Source organism: Alligator sinensis, unplaced genomic scaffold (genome assembly GCF_000455745.1).
Source record: "Alligator sinensis unplaced genomic scaffold, ASM45574v1 scaffold602_1, whole genome shotgun sequence".
Taxonomy (NCBI): Eukaryota; Metazoa; Chordata; order Crocodylia; family Alligatoridae; genus Alligator; species Alligator sinensis.
The window spans coordinates 39784-55298 of record NW_005841976.1 but is presented as its reverse complement, the minus strand read 5'-3'; the positions used below and the strand labels follow the sequence as shown (position 1 = coordinate 55298).

Sequence of the window (15515 nt, the reverse complement as noted above, 5' to 3'; positions counted from 1 at the left end):
CTGGGCAGTGCCTGCCCCTGCCCTCTCCCTCCCTCCCTCACCCCAGCATTGACCTCCCCCCCACACCCCTTCCTTCCCTCCTCCCCTTCCGACTTACCAGCTGGAGGCAGTTCTCCATGCTGCTGACTCTGCACTGTGCTGCGCTGTGGCTACATACAGCACAGGCATTTATCAGCCAAATTATCGGCCCCATTAGGCTGATATCCAATACAGCAAAATCTTTTTATATCGGTACTGATCCAATATTGGACTGTTGTATTGGTGCACCTCTAATATTTACCTTTAAATTTCCACCTCATCTTAAACATTGTATCAATACTTTTGACCCCCACCCCAGTGCCGCCCCAGCCTGGCCCCTACCCGATCCAACCTTCTTCACCTGCCAACAGCGTCCCTGTTGCTAGAGGCCATGGGGCCCAGGCCCAGCCCGAGCACAGCCTGCAGGCCTTGCCATCACCATGGAGACACTGCTCAGCTGGACGCCAAGCCCAGCCCTGTCCCTGAGTGGCGCTGCTTGGGCCATGCCAGCCAAGTGCTGAGCCTGGCCCTGTCCCCTATGAGTGGTGCCAGGCTCGGTGCTCGGCTGGCGCAGCCCCATCCCTGGTGAACAGCACTGTGCTTAGCGCTTGGCTGGTACAGCCCAGGCAGCACCACTCACAGGGGATGGGGCTGCATTAGCCAAGCACCAAGCCCAACCCTGTCCCCTGAGAATGGCACTGCACTACGTGTTCACTCCCCGGGTGCCTGGCCCACAGTGAGGGCACACAGGGTCCAGTATAAATCCACCACATATTTCTGATCCAAAAAGTTAGGTAGACATATACACCAGATCTATGAAACTCCTAACTTTTTGGATCAGAAAAATGAGGTCGACTTATACACCGTGTCAACCAGTACACTGTGAAATATGGTGCTTGTTTTCTGAACAACTCAAAACAGTTTTTGCATAGTGAAATAATTCCAAATATCTATTTCATCACTATTGCACTGTCACATTCTGAAAAAAAGGAGGACCTACTGAAATCAGGCCTGCATCAGGGGCTGGCCTCCAAAAAAACCTGTAATGAGAAGCACTGTATAATATATGCACAATTGTTTTTTGTGCTCTCCAATATGCACTATAAACACTATTATATATAGTATCTAGAACAGTATAGTGTGAGTATGTGTGTGTGTGTGTGTGTGTGTGTGTGTGTGTGTGTGTAATGGTGTAGCATGTATATATTTATAACAGTATTATATGCATACATATACACACACTATATATATTTAACATACATAATAATTATGTAGTATACGTAAATATATATAGTGTGTGTATACATATATAAACAAACATTATAATGTAGTATTATATATACACACACACACACACACACATATATATAAAATAAATTATTACATATATAATTTCAGATCACAGGAAAAAAACATTAAAAGTAAGGAAAATATTTCCAATAAACAGCTTAGAGGTATTGTGTTTTAAGAAGATGACATTTAGAACAGTACATACGTAATGCCCTCTTGATTATCAAGTTGGTAATGCTTCTCAACTGGCAACAATTCATTTTCATGCTCTTCATCAGAGATGCTGTCTGAATTCTGTTCTTCAATTAAAGGCTTCATTACTTCCATGTCTGTGTAGCACATTAATAAAACAGAGTATGGTTTTATAAACAAATTTAGGAATATTATGTAAATCTACATGTTTTAAAAGCAAAACTGGGTTTGAACTATTTAAAATGTCATTAACTTTACCTGCAAAGTCACTAAGAGCAATTTGCTATAGTATACACATATACACTTAAAAAAATATAAAAAAGTATATAGTATACACCATATACTTAAAAATATCAATGTTTATCCTCCTCACATTCAGCTTGTTTTGTGATCAGAGGTACAGAACTGGTTTTGTTAATTAGCTCTAATAAGATTAAACTCATCAACACCATTTTCATCATGGTTTACATCTTAACAATGCAGAAGTCTTCAAAACTATTTATTTTAAATGCTAATACAGCATATTGGAACGTGTTCTGACATACTATAGTTACACAATGGTTTGTTCATCTACATTAGATTCACCCTAGTGGCATCATAAGTAATTGTGTAACAAGAGTATTTTAGAGCTCTTAACTGTGGCCTTCTGCAGCCCCCATAGCCACACCCATGTTTAGGGTGAACACCTTTTCAAAATGGAAAGGTGGGACACATGCCCGCCTATTCCCACTTCCCTTCTCCCCAGTGGCACAGCCTGAGCAGAGACAAGCTGAGCCCATGGAAGGTGAGGAAGAATGCAGGCTGCCTGCTGTGGGCTCAGGACTACCCGCCCTGCTGCCCTCTCCCTAGGACCCCACACCAGCCACACTGGCATGGCAAGGCCCCCCCTGCCTGCCCAACAGTGTGCCACCACTGCCCCCACTACTGCCACTCGAAAAACTGAAACTCTGCCAGTCTGTAAGGGGGAACTTGCCGTTTCCTGCATTTTTTCACAGTAAACAGAAAACCTGGATCCCTGCGCGATACTGGAGTCTAGAACAAATGCCATCCCAGAGTCATTCAGCCTGGGACTAGGAATTAATAGTCCCATTTCAGGACTGTTCTGAAGGCTGAGGCCAAGCAGGTTGGAGCCAGAGCTGGAGCCCCGAGGGGACAACAGGGACAGGCTGAAGCTGAGAGGGCTGGAGTATGCACCCAGAGGGGGCAACAGGGGCAGGATGAGGCTGAGGGGGCTGAAGCCTGATCCCAGAGGGGGAAACAAAACCTCATGGGCCCCTTGGGTACCCCTGTGACCTCCTTTCCTCCCCTATCAGCCACGTCCAGTCTTCTGATCTAAAACTAGAACAAAAAAAACACAAGCAACAGCTTTAACTCAAAGTCCCCCCTCTGGACCATCATACCACTATAGGACAATCTTCCCACTCTCCAGCTCTCCCAGCCCTGGGAGTACCTGCCATGGCCTGCAGCTCCCCCTCCCCCACCAGTCTAAGCAGGCAGGAGCTCTTCTTCCTGCAAGACTCAGAAACCCAGGCTTATATTCCCTGGGCTTCTCCTGCTCCCGACAAGCTGCAGGTGTGCCCACTCATCTTAATGGGCAATTTACTGCGCCTAGGTTGCAGTTGCTCCCTTCCCTCCTGGAGCTAACTCCTGTTCAACTGCCTGGGGCTCTTTCTGCTGCAGTCTCTTTCTCAAAGTAACAGGAGCCCCAGGCTCCCTGTTATTCCTCTCTAGTAGGCAGCTTCACCTGAGGTTCATCATATCAGCCCACGGGAGGGGCCTTCTGAGACTGGTGTTCAAATACCTCCAGCATCTTCTTCAAGGGGCCCTACACCCAGCCTAGAGGGAGCCTGTCTGAGCTGTTATAACTAGATCAATTAAAGTATCTTCCTGCCTTGTGAAGGCCTCCCGTTCCCTGTTAGAAATGCCAGAGCAAATACATCTGACAAGCAAAAACTCATTTCAATCCTGTGTGCCTGCCATGTTGTGATAAAGGGATCCCCTATGAATAAGACAGAAGATCATGGAAATACTCTTTAATCCCTAGTATTAGAAAAAAGTCTTAAATATCTTTTTGCAACCGGGAACATTTCAATTTGCACTAAATATAGCTGCACTTTCTATCCTTGCCCATAAATTGTATGATATGCCAGTTAAGCCAAATCTTCTCAGTAATATTCTCTCATCTACGTGTTGCTGCTGCTTGGCCTCTACAGACATTTCCTAACATTTTTCATAGAACTGTCATAAGCATTTCTACCCTTAACCTTCCAACTGTCAGCTCAGCCTCTTGGGACCAATTGTAAAATTCCTGGTCTTGTCATCTTGGACAATCTTCTACTGACACTAGTGCATATCAAAGAGTATAGTCTCTGGGGAAGAAGTGGAAAAAAGAACTTTTCTTTAAACCACGCCCAGTGCTAAAAGTTTGTGTAGTACCTGAACTACAGGTTCCAGTGCAAGGTTTAACATTTTAACTTGTTTAGCATTGGGTCATCAGCGACAGAGTTAAAAGGCTCAAGCTATAAAAACATAGACATTTTACCTGTGACTGAACTTGCCTGTCCTTCAGCTTGACTATCCCCCCACCCAAAAAAAATCCTTAACCATTTAGTTTGGATACACTTGGTTTGACATCCTCAAAAGAACCTTCTGTTAGTTTTGAATGAAATGGAATAACTATGACGATGAGTTATTTGTCCCTTTAAATTGTAGCCCTTCCTACTGCCTAACCTCCCCATGAAACCACCTGGTCATCTAAGAGGTTTTTTTCGATACTATCGCCTCTCATGCAAAGAAGGGATGGGAAGAAGAGAATTAAAAATTCTATTTTTGCTATAGTGAACTTGAGCTGAAGGCAAGACATTCAAGGTATCAGAGACATACACCAAGATTTAGTTTGGACAGTAGGACACAGCTCTGGAGCAGATCTATGCAGCTACCTTTGCACAGAGCAGGTAGCTAAATTTGTGTTTGCGCATGAGATTATGCAGGGAAAATAGTGATCAAAGATAGAGCTCAGTAGGGTCACCAAATGAAGCTGAAGGACACTCTGAAGGAAAATCAAGAAATGACAGAATACAAGATTTTGAGAACCACAAGTCACATCTACACATGAATTTACATGTGCCTAAACTTAATGCGCCTTTGCAGCCTGCCCTGGGCAGCACCCTGGACAACCCCTGGAAGCCCACAACAATGTAGCCGGGTGGTGCAGCCCAGCACCAGCCAAGGGGATGAGAGCTTCCAGTCCCCCTGGATGCAACTGGCCTGGCCCCAGCCCTACCTCTACCTCCCCCCAGCACTGGTCGAGAGTGGGCTGGAGCCAAGCCTGCATAGCCCCGTACTGCCTCCTGACCATGCAGCTCCTGGCACTGTAGCCACTGCCAGCCCCAGCACGCTGCTGCATCAAAGGTTTCTTTCCTCTTAAGGACCAGGGGGCAAGAAATCTTCCTCAAGCCAAGAGCCTCAGGGAACCACAGCTAGGGCTGCACAGGAAGCTCTTACTGAGGGAGGCAGGCTGCTGCCATGCCACAGAGCTTGCCCATGTCTGTACCAGCCACAAGCGTCCTTGCTTCTCCCATAGCTCCTGGCCACAGCCACCATTGCAGCTTCCTCTCAACCTTAAGACAAATAGCAGTATATACTGTTGCAAAAGCTCTCTGGGCATACAGGTCCCTTCCCTCTGTTCTCTTCAGATGTCCCAGTGCAGCATGCCCAACTCCTGGCCCATAGCCACATCTGGCCAATGGAGCCATGTTACAAGCCAGAAGTCCAGAAATTTGGCAGCCGGGAAGCAGCAGCCATTGACATAGAAACCACTCCCTTGCTGCCAAAAGCAGAATGTGCTCAGTAAAGAAAACCACTGATGACATTGTTGAAACACAACCGACATGGAACGTGAATATAAAACACGTCACCGACATGAGGTAAACATACTGACAGGAATCTACCCCTTCTTTTTTTATCATTCTTTTTCTAATCTTTATCAAGGCCAAATCTGTTCCGAATTCTATCAGGTAACACCCAGCAGCCAAGCTCCAAAATCTGACTGAGCAGAGCTCAATTGTCAAGACTGTGGCCTTACCACCAGGCAAGCATCTTCCCTCCTGCACCAGATCTGGGGCTTTAGAGACAACTTGTCGTGACTTCTTGTTAAGAATCCTGGGAGCTTCAAAAAATACATATGCAGATGAGACACAGGACAACCTGGTCTGGCTCCATCTCATGAAGGGCGGGGCCACACATCATATGCAACAGGCTAAGAGAGGGCAAGAGATGGATTCTGGGTAAACTGTTTGGGGCTCTGTTTGGTGATGTTTGCCAGTCACTTAAGGCTAGGGAAGAAACAAGAATCAGTGCAACAGAAAGAAAGGTGCGGCTCAGCTGTGGGAGTGAAGAGGAAGTCAAAAATGTATATTCACCTTGCCTTCAAAGAGAGTCAGCACTGAGGGGGACTGAGAACAATGAAGAGTAAGCACAGGAGAATTATCATGTGTTTTGTGAATGTACAGATGCATGGTAGTTCTCCTGTGATTATTGTCTAGTGGGTTACAACCCCTGCTGAGGGAAGAAGAGAGTGATGACAGCAGAAAAGGGGAACAGAAAAGTGAAATGGAAGACAGTGACAACAGTAGCAGTAGTGGGTCCTCCAGTAGAAGCTGGAATGACAATGGCGAAGAGTCCCCATGAACTGAGTACCTGACCCTGGAAGTGGGGTATGGATAGATGTGAAGGGAAGACTGGTCAGAAAGACCAGATAGGACTGAGTGTATATTTTGTGTGTTTTGTGCATGGTTTGTGGATATTGTAACAGGTACAGGTGGCCAGCAGGCCTTTGTACAGGTGCACAAGTGCACGGGAGCACAGGTGTGGTTCTTCTGTAATGGGATCAGTTTAGGTATATATAACCATATATAGAGAGAGAAATATATTTTTACAAAAAAAAAAAAAAAAAACAACTCCTGTGATTATTGTCCATTGTGTTCAGTCTTCCATAATGCTAGTTCTTTTTAAAATCTGCAAAGTAGGCTTTGCTTTTTTTTTCCCCGCTAACAGGTAGAAGGCAGAAAATGCTCCTTCCTCCTTTGTCTCTTTGTCAGACCACTGCTTCCAAACTATTCCGTGCTAGCATGGAAGAATAGCTAGAGAGAGGCAGGGGACTGCAGAAGATGAGTGCAAGCTTCTTGGAAACCAAGAAGACCCAAGGCAGTTACAAGGAGCATTATGTAGGCTGGAGAACCCTCAGAGACTTGTACCCACACCTATATATGCACACCACAGCACCCTGGACAGTCCCTAGAGGCCTGCGACAGCCCATGTTCCTGCCTCTCCAGCACCAATTGAGAATGAGCCAGAGCCAAGCTCACGGGGCACTGCACTGCTGCCAGAAGCCACCAAGAAGCAACAGGGGCTTTTCTCCAAGGCACAGACGCTGGAGCTGGAGCAGTGGTTCTGGCAGCAGTGGTATTTGTCATTGTGCCGACAAGTCTGTCTCCTTTGAGGGGAGCAAAGGGTGGTGGGAGCAGGGTGGAAGGAAGAGAAGTCAGCCAGCAGAGCCGGGGCAGGCAAGCTGAAGCACTCGTGGGGACATGGCTTCAGAGAAATTATTCATTTTCCAATTTGCCCTTGGGTTTTCTCAGCATGGCTTTCCCATCGTCAGCTCCATCACTGCAGTCATTGTGAAGGTATCCTGTCAGAGCTGTCAGTGTCCCAAGTCAGTCGGCACACTGACAAGTACTGCTGCTGCCAGAACCGCTACTCCAGCTTCAGTGTCGGCGCCTTGGAAAATAGCACACCCTGCTTCTTTTTCTTGGTGGCACCCAGAGGCAGTGAGCAGCCCCACAGGCTCAGCTATGGCTTGCTCAGTTGACATACACAGCATTAAGGTGCCTTAAGACATCTACACATCCCTTAAGGTGCCTCAACTATTCACACCTAAATTTGATATCTGCTTTATGGAAATATCAAATTTAGGCGTGACTAGCCTAAAATTTGCCATTTTTTAAGACATATTAAGGGAACGCATGTGTAGACCCGCACCCTTAATGTGCCTTAGAATAGTGATTTTAGGCTAATCGTACCTAAAAGGGGCATGTTAAGATGTGCCCACAGAATCATGGAAAAGTGGAGCTGAAATGGACCTCTGAAGGTGATCGGGTGCTTGTACACGTGTAAGAGGTACAGTTCTCCCTAAATTGAAACAGTGGGTTTTTAATTGTGTCATTTAAAAACCCACCATTTCAATGTAGGGACTTCCGTGACATCAAGTGACGTCAAAATACATCACAGCTCCCCATCAGCTCTCCTGCCTCCCCTGCCTGCTCCCACCCCCCGCCACAGGTTCCATCAGAAAAAAACAGTGAGGGGCCTGATCTTTTTTTTTTTCCCCAGAGCCTACCTGCCTCTCCCAGGCTGGGTGCTAGCATACGGGTGCCACCTTGGGGGCACCACTGCCATGGAGGGAAGGTCCGGGGTCCCCCGCAGCTCAGGGGCCACTTGGCCCACCAGCAGCTAGCCCCCCTGGCCGCTTGAGAGGCAGGTAGGCTCCAGCACCTCGTGAACTATCCCAGCCACCTGGGACTGTCTGGGAATAGACTGGCTTGTCCCTAGGGCAGTGCGGCAAGGCAGTAGGAGGGAAGCTGGGTCTGCTGGCAGTAGAAGGTGGCGGGGACAATGCATGGGCTGCTTGAAGCCCGCCAAGCCCGAGCTTCCCCGAGCACATTTGGGCTTCCAGCACCCCATGCACCATTGCATTTTATTATGTAGCAAACTAAAATACCTCCAATTGGTTTTGCCTTGCTATGTAACAAAGTAATTTAAAGTGAAATACACTGTCAAAGGTGTACATCATCATGTAATTAAAGCGGAAGATGCCACCAAATGTGTAAACAATAACGCCATTAAAGCGTTGCAAAAGGGCAATTAAGCCACTTTAAACACCAGTTTTGTCACATGTACAAGCATCCATCTAGTCCAACTCCCTGCCTGAAGCAGGATCAGCCCTATCCAAAGCATCCCAAGCAAATCCTTAACTAACCTATTAATAAAATTACACGGGCCAACCTGTCACACAGCCACAAAGCAATCTAATCTGCCACAGGTAAAGCAAGTGGACAACAGTGGTCAACGTCCTGCTGCTGCATGTGTTGTTAAAATACATTCAGGAGATCCAAGGAAGAAAAGTGTATGGCTGAGAAGGTTGAAGGAATCTGACAGTTCATTAAGTATGACGGCTGAGTACTAGTTCTAAGGATTTGGCTAAGAAAAAGTCATAAGAGATTTTGGCAAGAGGTATTTCAGTGGAGTACAAAGAGACTTAATATGACAAAAGCAATGATTTCAAAATAACCTACACAAATAATCCCAAATTATAGTGACCACAAAAGAAAAAACCCAGCAGAAAGGCAAGCAATTTAAAGCCACTATTACAGCTTCTAGCATTGCAAAGTACATTCAAAGTGAGAAGACCCCCATGATGTTCCCATTAAGAATAAATTCAGAATACTTCTATCCTCCTTGTAATTTACATGAGTCTGTTTCCCTTGCAATCAACAGCACTGCATACGAGCACATAATTCCTGATGCCACTGTGTAGTTATGCAAATGCAAGGAAAATATAAAGGAAGGGAATCAAGTATGTTGACTCAAAAAAGTAAGTCCACTGCCTGCACTGCTGCTCTGCCTGCACACTTTGGATTGAGACAGACTGTGTGTACAAACTGTTCTCAGGCACAGACCATTTGTAAAAGACAGCAGAAGCATGTAGTTTTTCAGAGGGAGGAAAGAGGCATTTCTGATGGAGGAAGCGTGAAATAATGCTGCTTCGTGGCCGACAGGAACATCACATTCCCCTAAAGTATAAAATCTTGGACTAGACAACAGGCTGAATGATGAGCTACACTCCCCCCGCCCCCATTCCACAAGTTTTAGATCAAAGCAATACAAATTTGAATAATTTTGATGGAAGTACAATCAAAAATGTACATTCCCTCTGGTTATCAATGCTCCATAATCCACATTCAGAGAAACTGCAGCTGCTCCTTTGACCCTGTAAGCAGGTCAATGACATTTTCTTAGCAAAAAAAGGTTAAAAAAAAAGGTTTGCTGTGGCTCAGGGCACCATGTGTGATCTATTTAATCATCCAAATTAAACATACATTAGTAACAGTTCCACTTCTACACCTCTGCAGTCACCAACAAACAGCTCAACCTTAGGTGTTGATGGAGCCCCTTGCCTGTAGAGGTACTGAGCTTAGGCAAATATCAGTTTGTACTGCAGGAATGTCCAGAAGCTCTAATTTGTGATCAGGACCCCATTGTGCTAATCACCAAACATCAGGTAAAGAGACAGCTCCTGCTCCAAACAGCTAATAATTTAATTAGAGAATGAGACATGTTTAGGCACAAATAAAAAAACAGGTAAGAGATGGTTATGAATAACATAATAAGCAGCACACACAATACAGCAGCTGCCTTGTCTTTGACAAATGTGGATGAAGACAGGTGAGTTTTAAAGAGGAAGCTGGATAAGCAAAATGTAGCTGCTCCAAGGACTTTTCTTTAAGGAAGCTTTGATGTCATTTTTTTCTGAGGGACACAAGGAAAGTGCTAGTAGAGAAAAAAAATGACTGATGGACAATCGTCTCTTTCTTCTGCTGTTCCCCCATCTGGATAACTGAGTGGCATAACAGTTCAATCAAAGTTGGAGGACAGACTAACATCTCAAAGCAACATTTTAAGCTCATCTGCTTAGTTGTTTGTCATTCCATTTTGCAATTACCTTTCAGTATTATTCTATCTAACAAGCTATGATGATACAGGTACAACTGGCACAGCTTCAGAATATTCCTCAGGCTGTTCTACCTTTAATCTATACACAAGTCCAGTTCACCTGAAAGAAAAAAGGCAAAAAGCAGCACCACCAATATTCCCAGAGGTAATTTTACCTTCCAAACTACAGAGCTATTATTACAAGCTTGTCTGATCCCCTGACCTCCTTCTACCTTTCTGTCGCATACTACCCAGCCTCAACACACATTATCCTCAGTCTCTTTTTGTTCAGAATACCATGCTCCATTTGGTTCATATGAACTTGGGCACAAACACTTTGGCTACACAGTGGCAAAAGTCAGGGTTGGACCTGTAATTTTTACCACTGTATCTCTAGTGATGGCAGCACTGGTAGAAGCAAGGTGCAAGTAGAACATGGTACGTGACTTAACCATTCTCTACCACTGTGTTTTCTGGTCCTACTTTGCCAAAGCATTTATGTTACTCCAGTTATTACAAATGGATATGTAATATACATGATCTGAGCACACGACTAGTAAAATATCAACTTACCAGTTTTCCCTTTAAAAAAGCAGGCCAGGTATACCTAAAGAAGCCTATCCAATTTCCCCTCTACAGTTGGGAGAACCTGACAAGATAGACAGGAAATTTCAGGGGGATGAGATTTCCTGTGAAACAATTTCTGAAAAATCTCATTTTGGGAACAATGACAGTGTTTCCAGAATGACAAATGCTTCCCAGTGCAAGCTACTGAATGAAATCAACATGATTTTTGCCTATTTTGTTTCTGTCTACAGACAAAGCCTCAGACACCCTGCTATAATCTCAGAAGTTGAATCCCTACCAAAGGCAGAGTTTTCAACACTTCCAGGCACCAACTCTATAGTGAAGAGACTAGAAGCACTAGGGTGTCCAGCCAAGAGCAATCTAGTGAGGAGAATGGCCTGCCCTGCAGCTGTGGTTGGGAGCAGCAAACTGACTTCCACGCCCCAACTCTACAACAGAGGCTAGAAGCCCCAGGGTGTCCAGCCAAGAGCAGTCTAGTGGGGGAGAATGGCCATGCACTGGATCTGTGACCTTGAATGCCTGGCCTCCCAAGTAATTCATTCAGGCATGGGGCTAGGAAACCAGTCACTCTGAATCCTGCCTGTGGTCCAACACACATTTATCAAAATAAAAAAGTTTCTGCAAAATATTTTCGTTTTGACAAATCAGCAGTTTCTAAAGAAATTGTGCCTTGTCAGAAAGTTCTTGATCAGCTCCAGCTATCTCTCACTGTCAATGAAATGTGAGTTTCATTTCTTATCTTTACCATGTTGTTAAATGCTATACTAAACTGGAAGGGGATATATTTTGCCTGTATACATCAAAATAGGACTTCAAAAAGATTCAGGATATAAGAGTACAAAACATGTCCTAACATACATCATCTATCGACTGATCAGCACAAATACTGTGAAAATCCAGAGCCTCATAAGTAGACTCTAAAGAAATGTCCTCTTGGTAGATTTTGATGTTCAGGTGTATGTAAGAATCTACATCACAATTATATAAGGGCCCTGCTCCTTGGAGGCGGTAGCAGCAGAGGCGCAGGGTGGTGGTGACACGGTGCTGGCCTCACCCGCCCTTCTGTCCCCTCCATCATTCTTCATGGGCAATTCACTAGTATCTTCATAAAAAGAATTTGTATAGCACAGTACGTTTACCAACTTATAAAGCAACACTTCATATAACGTAAAAAAAAAAAAAATTATGAAATGAAGAAGAAATTTTTCTCACATAAATAAAGATTAGTTGAATGATCTTGAATCAGAACTCAGAATTCCTAATTCAGATTATAAACCTAAAACTCTTACTCAAAGGAAATAGTTTGATTCATGCATACATGTCTGCTCTGAGGATCAGAGGTTCCCAAACATTTTCTTATTGCGTACCCACTTGCAGATTTACCAGCTGCCCACATAACCCTACCAGCATACTTTTTATCTCTTATTTTAACCCCTTAAATACCCATTATTATAATAACTGAAATCCGCCATTACACAAATTTCTCCCATATACCCCCCAGAGATGTCTTATATACCCCAAGGGGTACATGTACCACAATTTGGGAACCCCTGGAATAGACTGTTGCAAAACTGAAGCCTTGAAAATGAAGAGAGCTAGTTAGTTTTGGGACTAGTGAAAACACTGTGTACTTAAGTGCTGCTTATGGTACTGCAGTATTAGCTACCCTAAAACAACTTCTCACCATTGTGAATGCTTTCAGTAGCAGCTGCCTCTTCTTCACTGTTTCCGGTGAACTTAAATGTAGCACATATATTAAAGTAGATGGCAACATTTAGTGTGCACTTAGTTACAGTGTAAGCCAGTGGTGCTCACACTTTTAGCTCAGCAGGCCAGGTGAATGGTATGGAGCCAGCCTGTGGGCCAGACTGGGCCTCGCACCTAGCTAGAGCCCAATTCCTCCCAGGTGGGATCAGGTTCCACGGGCCTCACACTGCCCCTGCCTGATACTCAGAGGCATCCCATTCAACTGGTTAGTCAAATTAACCAGCAGTACAAGACAGACTTGTTACACCTGCTTATAAGGATTATAAAGGCAAAGTAACCTTCGCTAAATACAAGCCAAATCTAGATTTTACTAAATAAAAATACTTCTGAAAACATACAATAGTTACATAATAAAAATATTATTTATTACTTGACTATTATAGTCATTTAAGGCAGGGGTTGTCAACCAGGGGTATGCATACCCCTGGAAGTACTTCGACTGGTCTTAGGGGTATGCACAGGTGGGTGGAGACGCAATGCCGCCGCCTCCCAGAAGCAGGGCCAGGGCAGGGCGAGGGCAGCAGCACCCCTCTGCGGGGTGGGGAAGCTCACATGCAGCAGCCACTGCTGCCACACACCAGCGTGGTGAGCTTCCCTGCCCTGCAGAGGGGTACCACTGCCCTCACCCCAGCCTGGTGAGCTTCCCCACCCTGCCCCAGCCCTGCTCCTGGGAGTTGGTGGTGCTCTGTCCCCGCCCACCCACGCGCCATCCCCACCTCCCTGCTTTGTGTCTGCCTGCATGCTATCCCTCCCCCTCAACATCCAGCCATGCACTCCCTTCCCCCACCCGCTTCCCCCCTTGACTCAGTGTGCGGCCGCCGGGGGTACTTAGACTAAAAGTGGTTGAAAACCCCCTGATCTAAGGAATCTAAATTTCTTCTGCTCTTCTCTGTAAAGGTTTACTGGAGAAACCCTTATCCAGCTGGCTACAGTTAAACACAGTAGAACCTGTTCTTCCACATCACATGAAATGCATGAACTTTCTCTAAACTTTTGACTTTAGAAGGAAAAGGCTTATTGACAATGGAAGTAATGCAGTAGAATTTCACTTTAACTGTGCTAAGTTACTGACAATTTTTACACAGAAAGATTGCATAGAAAAGCATTGAAACAAATATGTATGTAATCCTTTAAACTTATATATGAAGATGCAAACTTCTAATTTAGCCTATGACACATCACAAAATGTGACATATTCTGCAACATATCTAGCATATGATAACTTGGACATTTAATGAAATCCCCACTGCACATCTAAATAAAGTGGAAACAGTGTGCTACTATATGCACATAAAGCTTCTTAAATGTTTCAAATGATAATACACTTGTGACACAAAAGAGATAAGGGTTAATCAAGGGAAACTATCAATAACGGTTAAACTGCCTAATATCTAAAAAGTGAGATCTGGAGACCAACTGTAATGAACTTTATCTCAAAGTTCCTTGCTCTAAAGCCCATGACAGTCAGCTCAGATTCCCAGTCTGAAGTTAGAAAATATCTAGACAGTGCAAAATTCCTATTGCAAAAGGGCCTGGAAGAGAATTAAATGGGGATTTGAAGAATGGGGAAAGCAGAATATTGATTCAAATAGTGTATTACAACAGCAAAGAAGAGGAAGGATATGTTTTAGGTTTCTGGCTAAAGAGTCTTGCCCCACTGCTCAGGGTCAGACTGATGCCATAGCCAGAGTGAGGTAGGAATTTTACCCCATGGTCAGACTGGTATGGACTGTGGGGGGTTTTGCCTTCCTCTGTACAGGGGGCACGGCCATTTACCCAGGATCTCTTCAGCGTATACTGACAACATTTCACAGAAGCAGGGCACTGGCTGCTGTGGTTCCCCTGCTTTGCCTATGGCAGGTAGGGAATTAGGTCTGTGTTGTGTCAGGGCTGACGGTCATCTTATGTAGAGTTTAGATTACGGATTGTGTAGGATGGTTTAGATAGGGATGGTTCTGTCTCAGGCAAGGAGCTGAACCAGATAACCTCAGGAGATTCCTTCTAGCCCTACTTCTGTATGAAAAAAAAAGAAACCGTCTGAAAAGGGATGTTCTCCTTCTGTCTAAGCTGCTAAATTGAAGCTCAGAGAAGAACATTACATTTTGCAATATAATGTCAAGCCACCACCAGTCTCTGGGTAGGGCAGGATATAAATCTAGAGAATAAATAGAGAGGTCAGTCAACCTGGGGACATTTGAGGAGCGACTGAGTGGTACCTGCACGGTGTGGGCTCAGGCTTTGTGCAGACATGGTAAAACGAGCCGTACAACCCCCCTGTAGGTAAGCACTTAGCCAGCGCTGGGATGCAGGGCTGCCTCTTATTCTGGGAATACACTAAGACTCTGCATTATCCCTCATTCCCTCCAAAACAGCTCTGGCTCATGGGTTGTGTGACTGCCCCTAGCTGCCCCCCATCTTTGTTTGTTTTTGGAAAAAAATTTCTATTCCAGGTCAAGTTAGCCCAATCAAATCCTAATCTGTTTGAATCATTCAAGAACCATATGTGGCCCTGCTACCGGCAACCATCCTCCCCTCCGCCCCCGCCTGGGGCTTCAGATACTTCCAAATCCTCTGGCACGCGTTCTACGTGCAGGCCTTTCAGATGCCCCCCAAATTTTGCTCGCCCTCAGCCATACAGCTGCAGGAGCAACCGAGGGAGGGGGTTTCCCATTTCCATGTGTAGCACTGGAAGCAGGCCACGATGTGCAAAGTCTCTGGGGACCAGCTCACCCTGCGGAAGGACCCGGGACATGGCTGTGTCTTAGGGACATCCTCATGGGCAGGGGGGCCTTTGTGAAAGAGGTTGGAAGGAGCACAGCCCCTGCCCCACGCACCCCCCTTCAGGCATCCAAGCACCTGTCTCTGTCCCTGTCCCTGCCCCTCCCCCTAGA

The 15515-nt window shown here is 45.2% G+C and overlaps 1 protein-coding gene across 1 annotated transcript in view; it reads right to left on the bottom strand.

The window, feature by feature from the left end:
• The window catches only part of SLC36A4 (solute carrier family 36 member 4), a 109211-nt gene that overhangs the window by 93294 nt on the left and 402 nt on the right, over positions 1 to 15515 (bottom strand). Inside the window, exon 2 of the mRNA XM_025200836.1 lies at positions 1514 to 1637. Coding sequence (XP_025056621.1) covers positions 1514 to 1637 — 124 coding nt within the window. The remainder of the gene's footprint in view (positions 1 to 1513; positions 1638 to 15515) is intronic.